Below are 10,145 nucleotides of genomic sequence, written 5' to 3' on the forward strand. Positions count from 1 at the left end.
TTTGTCTCCAAACCATACAATATCGCTGGTCTTACTACTGTCTTGTACACTTTCACTCTTGCTGGCAGCCTTCTGCCACAAATCACTCCTGACACTCTCCTCCATCTATTCCAACCTGCCAGCACTCTCTTCTTCACTCTTCAAAGATCAAGTAAATTTACTAAAACATGCAAATTGATCTATATCTGCCTGGCTTATTGTAACTACTCATACAATTCATTTAGTCTTCATCCACTTACTATGGACACCCTCAGCTGCATGGTGTGCTGTACGTTAATCATTAGGACACTGGTATTTACAATACTAACACGTTAGAAGATACTGTAATATGCAAATGATCTCAGGGATCATCCTGACCAATCTTAAATGTTCAAGCCAAGTACTTCCTTGGGTTGTTTTAATCAAATCACATGAGTCAGGATTCACATGATCCAACAAATCAAAACATTTTGGTCAACATAATGCAAATGATAGTACATCAGGAGTTCATGTCAAAGATTCTCCAAAATTCGAGAAAATGCTGACGTTAGTGAATTTTCCTGCCCTGATTACCATTTTATTTGCTTTGTCTTACTGACTAAAAAATTAAACCTGGGGGGAAAAAAATTCCTAGCATTCCACAGACTCGAAACGTGTTTGTTCACATCCTTATTATGTAGCCAAAGTGTTTTAGTCCTGCTGAACTTAAAACATCAAAGAAATATCCCAGATTTTTAGAGCAGGGACAGTCGACAGATATTGTTCGCGTTTTTACTGGGTTATGTTAAATTATCTTTATTTACACTTGTGGTCAGAAGTTTACATACAGTGACATGAATGTCAAGTTGTCAACTTGGATATGAATGTCATGGCGATATTTGGGCTTTCAGTCATTTCTTTGAACTGTTCTTTTTCTGTGGCAGAATGATTGTACAGCGTACATCTTTAATTAAAAAAAAAAACACTAGAATTTGGTGCGCAAGTTTTAATTTTCTTTGGGTTTTCTGAAATCAACACAGGGTCAAAATTATACATGCAGGGTCAAAAATATACATACAGCACACCTAATATTTGGGTAAAATGTCTTTTCGTAAGATTCACCTTGACCACGTTTTTGTTTACCATGAACAAGCTTCTGGCAGAATTCTGGTTGGATATTTCACAACTCTTCATGGTAGAATTGGTAGAGTTCAATTAAATTTGGCGGGTTTTTTTCTTGGCATGGGCTCGACTTATAAGCACGGTCCATGGGTTGAAGTCAGGACTTGTTTTAAGCTTAATGTTAGCCTGCTTTATCCTCCACAACCAGCTCTGATGCGTGTTTGGGTTCATTGTCCTGTTGTAACTCCCAAGTCGTGTTCAAGTTTCTGATGGTTTATGCTGAAGAATTCTGAGGTAGTCCCCCTTCTTCATTATTCCATCCACTTTGTGCAATGAACCAGTTCCACTGGCAGCAAAACAGTCCCAGAGCATGATGATCCTCCCACCACCACCAGCTGGTACAGTGTCCCTCTGTACATGGTGGTCATCGTGGCCAAACAACTCAATCTTTGTCTCATCTGACCATACAGCTATCCTCCAGAAGGCTTTTTCTTTGTCCATATGGTCAGCTTCAAACTTTAGTTAAGCTTGAAGGTGTCAATTTTGGAGCAGGGGGTTATTTCTTGGATAGCAGCCTCTTAGTCCATGGTGATCTGAACTGTAGACAGTGATCCATCAGCTTCCAGTTCATGGCAGGGCTGTGCCATGATGGTTCCCAGGTTGTTCCTGACCATCCAAACCAATTTCCTTTCAGCTGAGGGTGACAGTTTGGGTTTTCTTGAAGCAAAATGGCTTGGCAAAGTGACTACACCTCACAATAACTTGTATACAATTGTTTGAACTGATCTTGGAATTTGCAGTTGTTTAAAAATGGCTTCAAGAGACATTCCGGAGTTGTGTACATCTGCAATCCTCTTTCTCAGATCTGCACTGAGTTCCTTGGACTTTCCCATTTTACTGTGTGTTGGTCAATCCAATGAGTGCTGTAAACAAATCCTTTTTATGAAGGCACAGAGAAGCTACCAGTTGGAGTCAATCATGATCACTAACAGGAAGTTAAGAGACATTTTGGAAGTTTTAGCACCTCTGAATTAATAATCTAAGTGAGTGTATGTAAATTTTTGACCCTGTGTTGATTTCAGAAAACCCAAAGAAAATTAAAACTTGTGCACCAAATTCTAGTGTTTTTTTTTATTAAAAGATGTATGCTGTACATTCTGCCACAGAAAAAGAACAGTTCAAAGAAATTACTGAAAGTCCAAATACTTCCATGACATTCATATCCAAGATGACAGTCATGTCACTGTATGGAAACTTCTGACCACAACTGTATGCTGTACATGCTAATGTGCAAAGTGTATCCATAATATAATTGTTAGAATATTAGTATTCTGTCCACATCCTTAAGACCCCTTACCCTTTCTCGAGCACATCCAGATCCCACCGAAGATGTGCTGCCACTTTAAGAGCGAGCAGCTTGAGAGTATGGTTGCGCCGGTTGTCTGGTGGGGGTTGGACCTGGTTCTGCTCGTTCACAGAAGGCTTAGAGGCTTGCTCCAAGAACTGGATAATCAGCTGCACTGGAAGAGGGTCTGTTTGTGGCACAGAAGAAAAAGATAAGGTGATTCTGCTCATGGATGAAAAGCTTGCAATGGTAATCCAGCAAGCAAAGTTCTTAGAATATCAAATTTCAAAGCAATAAAAAGCACAACAAATGTAATAAAACTTTCATTATTGTAAACATTAAGAGATTAGGGGCGGCACGGTGGTGTAGTGGTTAGCGCTGTCGCCTCACAGCAAGAAGGTCCTGGGTTCGAGCCCCGGGGCCGGCGAGGGCTTTTCTGTGCGGAGTTTGCACGTTCTCCCCGTGTCCGCGTGGGTTTCCTCCGGGTGCTCCGGTTTCCCCCACAGTCCAAAGACATGCAGGTTAGGTTAACTGGTGACTCTAAATTGACCGTAGGTGTGAATGCGAGTGTGAATGGTTGTCTGTGTCTATGTGTCAGCCCTGTGATGACCTGGCGACTTGTCCAGGGTGTACCCCGCCTTTCGCCCGTAGTCAGCTGGGATAGGCTCCAGCTTGCCTGCGACCCTGTAGAAGGATAAAGCGGCTAGAGATAATGAGATGAGATGAGATGAGATTAAGAGAAGATACTAAAACATTCCACTACACTCACTGGCCATGTAATCAAGTACACATATAAACAAGAGGGCACTTTATATGTATACAACAGTTCATTTGCAAAGTGATTCAACTGCAGAAATTGTGCCAAATACGAACTACATGAACCATTTTCGGTGGTAAGTGACATTTTGTGAATGCCAGCTGTTAACTCAGAAGTTTGGTGCAAAGTAAACCACAGGACAGAGACGTAGCAGTGCAGAAATGAGATATTCTACATAGCTGGGATGAATAAAATCATAAATTAAATGCTGGATGCAATACACAAAATAATTTTCGAAATAAATTATTGGAGTTGACGTCATGTTATCTGCACTCAAGTAGCAAGTGAATCAAAAGCATCCATTTCAATCAGTAAATGGACTAATACTCCTGAAAGCACCCTAAAAACCCAAGTAACACTGATGTTAGAAAGAAAGAAAGCATAACTTTATTCATCACACACTTGTGAAATTTCCTCTCTGCATTTAACCCATCTGAAGCAATGAACACACACATGCACACACACGTGGGCAATGAGCACACACACATACCCAGAGCAGTGGGCAGCAATGCTAACAGCGCCCAAGGAGCAGTCGGGAGTTAGGTGCCTCGCTCAAAGGCACCTCAGCCCAAGGCCGTCCCATATTAACCTAACCGCATGTCTTTGGACTGTGGGGGAAACCGGAGCACCCGGAGGAAACCCACACAGACATGGGGAGAACATGCAAACTCCACACAGAAAGGCCTTTGCTGGCCGCTGGGTTCGAACCCAGAACCTTCTTTCTGTAAGGCGACCGTGCTAATCACTACACCACCGTGCCGCCCACCTGTTGTACCACTGCAACAAATGCTACCATGCCAGTGTCACTGCTGTGCCAAGAATGATCACTGGCCAAGTTATCAGGGCTCGACATTAACAGTAGCCCGATTGCCCGGGGCAACCATTCAACAGATTCGGACAACCAGACTCTCACAAATGCTTGCCCGATCGGGCAACTACCCAAATATGTCAACTTACGTGAAAAACGATGTTTATTCAGGGGCGGCACGGTGGTGTAGTGGTTAGCGCTGTCGCCTCACAGCAAGAAGGTTCGGGTTCGAGCCCCGTGGCCGGTGAGGGCCTTTCTGTGCGGAGTTTGCATGTTCTCCCCGTGTCCGCGTGGGTTTCCTCCGGGTGCTCCGGTTTCCCCCACAGTCCAAAGACATGCAGGTTAGGTTAACTGGTGACTCTAAATTGACCGTAGGTGTGAATGTGAGTGTGAATGGTTGTTTGTGTCTATGTGCAGCCCTGCGATGACCTGGCGACTTGTCCAGGGTGTACCCCGCCTTTCGCCCGTAGTCAGCTGGGATAGGCTCCAGCTTGCCTGCGACCCTGTAGAACAGGATAAAGTGGCTACAGATGAGATGAGATGAGACGATGTTTATTCATTCATATTATGATGAAATTCCATCACGATTTGCGATTGTTTGACTCGGAAAGATCGCGTCCATGTTATCATTACAGGATGTTCAACAACTAGCGGAATTCACATTTGCACATCGCGGGCTCGCAATGCAGTTTCCCACTGCTAATAATTATCGCGTAGTGCATATTCAGTGTTCTATTGGTATGTCCTTCACTACATGACTAATTACCGCATTACTCGCACGGAGCGCTAGTGTCAATGCTTGTTGATACAGACAGCGTCTGAGACGGTTGAATGTATGATGACTTTGTGGTTGAAAACAAGTTACAACAATTACAACAGAACATGCCATTTGATCAGAAAAACTGCATTTCATGATATGTATGATGACTTTTTTGTGGTTGAAACATGATCTGAATAAAGGCATAAAATTTCCAGACATAACATAATTCATAAATCACTTCATGAAAATTCCAACAGGTCCAGATGATGTCTGTTTTGATCTTTTGTGCATTGATATCATATATTATCACACCTTCCCTCCCTTTCAGTTGGTACTATTTTCATCAGACTTTTTGTGCCCTCACCTTTAATGACTTGGGACAGGCATGAATGTGCAAATTTGAAAACAATTATTTTGTTCAAATGGCGTAGAAATGAAAACTTAATGGTACCATCACCAGAGAGCAAATTGTAATTGTGGAATTATAGAATTATGAGCACACAAAAAGAAGAGCACAATGCACATTCATGGTGGTTTACACAAAAAGTGGTTAGACATGATATAACTGAACCCAGAAACCAAGGAAACACAAAGAAGGATAAGAAAATCAACAAAATAAGCTTTTAAAGTGCTGATGACACGTTTTTGACATCTTTGGCGATGTTTTATAACATAAAAAGTAATTCCCGATGATCCATATATTAATTCATGAAGGCGCCTATTTTACAAGTTATGATAAAAAACGCGGCTATTTGGGCAAATTTGACGGGGCTGCAGCACCCAGAAGACGAAAGAGGAGGAGGGGCTATATGACGTCAGCGAAAGAACCTTCCTCCTAACTTACCAGTTTGTTGTTGATGCAACAGGTGTTCAGTTTGTCATTATTAGTATTATTATTATACATTATTTTATATATATATTAGTTATTATGCCTTCGCGTTGTGTTGCCAGCTTTTGCTCCAAAACCCACAAGGATGGGGTAAGTTTATTCAAGTTTCCCAGAGATCCCGAGCTGCATGCGAAGTGGGTGAAGCAAGTCAGGCGCACTCGTGACAAGTGGGAGCCCTCACCAACATCCGTCCTGTGCTCTGAACACTTCGATTTGGATTGTTTTGACACCCTTCCCAGCTTAAAAGAATCTCTTGGGTGTTCAGTTCAGCACAAACGTGTGTTACTACCATCAGCAGTGCCTACACAGTGTTGCCAGATTGGGAGGTTTCCCGCCCAGTTGAGCGGTTGCACTTGAAACCGCCCATTCTGGGCAGGATTCCTCCCAATCTGGCAACACTGCCAGTATTCCGGAGGGGGTCTACTCGTAGCTATGCTGGATCCAAAGACAGTCCTCCTGTCAGAACATGTGTTGTGAAACGACATAAGATAAAGGTACATAGAGCTATAGATTCTACATGATAATCATAAATGTAATCATAAAGTCGGCATGATATCAGTCATGTATTTGCTTGTGAAAGCTTGCGGCTTTCATGTAACCGCCGCCTAGCAACGAGAGGCAAAGGGTAAAGAGGGTAGGCTGTCATAGATTCTATTCAGAAGAGATCAACACAATTCTAGACTCCCAGAAGAGGAAGAGCTAGCACTAGAGAGTTCACCGGCGTTTTCATGCGCCATTTCCATTGAGTAGAACCAGAGTAGAACAGCCAGTGAACTGCAGCGTGTTCTTCCGCTGACGTCACAACATGGCCGCGAGCCACGGACCCAGTTTTCTTGCGCTGTGCAATTAAAAGTTGGATATTTGTGGGGGCGTCGTGGCTCAGGTGGTTAAGGCGCCATACCATGAATGCGGGCGACCCGGGTTCGATTCCGGCCCGGGGTCATTTCCCGATCCCTTCCCGTCTCTCTCTCTCCCGCTCATTTCCTGTCTCTACACTGTCCTATCCAATAAAGGTGCAAAAAGCCCAAAAAAAATCTTTAAAAAAAAAAAAAAAAAAAAAAAGTTGGATATTTGCGTAACAACAGCTTCTTTTCACGTAATTATAACAGAAATCTAACATGTTTGCCATGTTGTATAGTTTATTTAAGAAATTGCATAGAGTCATGTTCGTGTCATCAGCCCTTTAAGAGGCGTTAGTAGAGCATGCAAGTGAACATTCTGTTGTAAGCATGTGTTTGTGGCATATTCAAAGGAAATAAGTATGTAATATTTGGGCAACCAGATTTCGAATGGGCAACCATGTCTCAAAGTTAACGTAGAGCCCTGGTTATATCTGGTCAGAAGTGATGCTATGATGCTGTCTTTCCACTGGTGAAGGGGACAAATGGTGGATAATGTTGTGTAGAGCAACAGATGGGATACACTGACTAACTATATACCTCCATTAGGTGGTGGGTGAGAGGAGGATGTTAGCCAAGCTGACATCAATCATGGATAACCCCTCTCACCCCCTACATGAGGCTGTGGGGACTTTAAGCAGCTCTTTTAGTAGTAGACTGCTACACCCACGGTGTAAGAAGGAGAGATACCGCAGGTCATTCATACCTGCTGCTGTCAGACTGTATAACACCCACAACTTGTAACGCAGCAACAATAGCCTGTTTGTTGTTTAATTTGCACTACTTCACCACTACTACCTCTGCCATCTCTCATCAATGCAATTATTATGTGCAATAATATAGGCCCTAAACTATTTTTATGCATACTTATACACACACATATATGTGTGTGTGTGTGTATATATATACAGAGTCTTAGCCTAGTAAACTAGACCCACCTGCCTAGTGGCCAAAAATATTTTTGCCTACGAGTGGGTCTAGCCTCGCACCATATCAACAAAACACCCCGGGCATCAAATCGTGCCCGCCAATCACAACGCAAGGTTTTTGTTTGGATTCTTTGGGTGGGCTTTTGCAGGAGTGATGACAAAGCTGCACGACGCTGGAGAAAGCGCAACAGGAAAGATGGCTATGGGCTAGTGAACAGCGCACGTTTGACTCCGCTTTGGAATCAGTTTTAGAAGAATTAGACTTGGAGTTTTCGTTGAAACATGAGCAGGAAGAGGCTCTCCGCTCATTCCTTTTCAAGAAGGACGTTTTCGCCGTTTTGCCGACCGGCTATGGCAAAAGTCTGATCTACCAGCTGGCTCCGCTCGTAGCCAAAAGGATGGGGCTAGTTTGTGCAGTACGAAGAATTAATAAACAGCTTTGAAACATTACTTTTTGATTGTTTCTTATTTTCCCGTTATTTTAAATTTAAGGGAAATTATTTCACCAAACACCACTAAATAAAAACTCTCAAAAACAGTTTAAGCAAACCCTTGAAAAACACTTGGAAAAAAAAAAAGTGTATGTTAAGTATGTGGTACAGACTCCAAACTTGTGGTCATTATCTCCAAACTTCTTAATATCTAGAACCTGTTTATTAATTAATACGCATTTTGAAAAATTATTTAATTTCAAGGCCTCCCCCATTGCTTTCTGTCGCTCTGACTACGTCACAGTCACTGTTGCGCTGATTGGTCAGAGCGTTGGCCTATACGCACAGAGACAGTTTGAAAGACAGCAGGTTGTTCCACCCACACCCTTCGGAAATGTCTACGAACGAGGCCAGACTAAATATTCACGTTTAGTCTGGCTTGCCAGGCTAACAGAGTCTACCTGTAATGTGCAATTTTTCCGAGCCTCTCAATAAGGCAATTTTTCTATACTTTTTCACGGTAGATAATGCAAATAGCCCTCTGTATTTAATCTTTCGTTTGTCTAATTTTTATTTCAGCTTTATTTGTTATCTGTTTGACATTTTCTTGCTACCGTAACACGTGAATTTCCCCGATGTGGGATGAATAAAGTGAATCTAATCTAACGTGAACATATGAAGAAGGTATAGTGACCTGGGCTGGTTTTTTGTAAGTGATGCTCAAGTAAGGATGTATCGAGCAGAAACTCAAACCAGGCGGTCTGTGGTGGTGTACTGGGTCGACTGACACTCACTGCCTCCCTGTCCGCCGCCTCAGCACTCATCTTCACCTGAAAACACACACACACACACATTTGTCTTCCTGGGTTTGTGATGACCATTGGCATAATTATTAATGCAGCAAACTACTGCAATGCCTATACCTAAATCTAACCCTGATCTTAGGCTCATTAAGTAAAAAGAAATCACAATGTCAAAATCCTTGTGGGGACATTTGGTCCCACTAAGAATGAAAACACACAGACAGAGAGAGAGGGAGGGAGGGAGGGAGAATTCAACAAATAGCCTCTTCACTTCCAAGTGAGAACCTTACTTTAAGTTTAACCATTTGTTCAATTGAGTGTTAGCACAACAGTGCACCTGAGTGTTGAAATAAAGTGAAAGCTGCAGCACCAACCTTCTTTACTCTCTAACAGCAGGGAGCTCCAACACTCAGCAAGCATACAGTCAAAATACCAACTCACCGGATTTCCGTTTTGTGAAGGAAAAATTTTGAGCACTTTTGTTAAAAAAATATATATATGTATGTATAAAAATGTAAAATTGAAATACTGCTGCTAAAAGAATCACTCGTTTACATCTTCCTCTTTTCCTCTAATTCAACAATGCTAGTTTATAGCGCGCGTAAAACTTTAGAGCGCCACCTTGTGCATTGGAGGATTCACCCCCTTACATTAAAGCATTAAAAAGGGAGCATGGAGTGTGGGGCACCAGGGGATGGATGTCTCATTCTCATCTCATCTCATTATCTCTAGCCGCTTTATCCTGTTCTACAGGGTCGCAGGCAAGCTGGAGCCTATCCCAGCTGACTACGGGTGAAAGGCGGGGTACACCCTGGACAAGTCGCCAGGTCATCACAGGGCTGACACATAGACACAGACAACCATTCACACTCACACCTACGGTCAATTTAGAGTCACCAGTTAACCTAACCTGCATGTCTTTGGACTGTGGGGGAAACCGGAGCACCCGGAGGAAACCCACGCGGACACGGGGAGAACATGCAAACTCCACACAGAAAGGCCCTCGCCGGCCCCGGGGCTCGAACCCAGGACCTTCTTGCTGTGAGGCGACAGCGCTAACCACTACACCACCGTGCCGCCCCGGGGATGGATGTGTATATATAAAAATATATATATGAGCCCCGTGGCCGACGAGGGCCTTTCTGTGTGGAGTTTGTATGTTCTCCCCGTATCCGCGTGGGTTTCCTCCAGGTGCTCCGGTTTCCCCCACAGTCCAAAGACATGCAGGTTAGGTTAACTGGCGACTCTAAATTGACCGTAGGTGTGAATGTGAGTGTGAATGGTTGTCTGTGTCTCTGTGTCAGCCCTGTGATGACCTGGCGACTTGTCCAGGATGTACCCCGCCTTTCGCCCGTAGTCAGCTGGGATAGGCTCCAGCTTGCCT

General features: G+C 43.3%; 1 protein-coding gene across 4 annotated transcripts in view; it reads right to left on the reverse strand.

Moving 5' to 3' along the window:
• Window positions 1-9,327, reverse strand: part of ints8 (integrator complex subunit 8) — a 50,014-nt gene extending 40,687 nt beyond the window's left edge. For 3 of the 4 annotated variants that reach the window (XM_060942690.1, XM_060942688.1, XM_060942691.1), the window contains exons 1-3: window positions 9,136-9,327; window positions 8,653-8,788; window positions 2,438-2,612 (exon numbers count right to left, since the gene is read on the reverse strand). In XM_060942690.1, coding sequence (XP_060798673.1) covers window positions 2,438-2,612; window positions 8,653-8,782 — 305 coding nt within the window. In that variant the 5' untranslated portion in view covers window positions 8,783-8,788; window positions 9,136-9,327. The remainder of the gene's footprint in view (window positions 1-2,437; window positions 2,613-8,652; window positions 8,789-9,135) is intronic. The other variant, XM_060942689.1, reaches the window with a different exon arrangement.
• Between the last annotated feature and the right edge of the window lie 818 nt (window positions 9,328-10,145).

Source organism: Neoarius graeffei, chromosome 16, assembly GCF_027579695.1.
Source record: "Neoarius graeffei isolate fNeoGra1 chromosome 16, fNeoGra1.pri, whole genome shotgun sequence".
Taxonomy (NCBI): domain Eukaryota; kingdom Metazoa; phylum Chordata; class Actinopteri; order Siluriformes; family Ariidae; genus Neoarius; species Neoarius graeffei.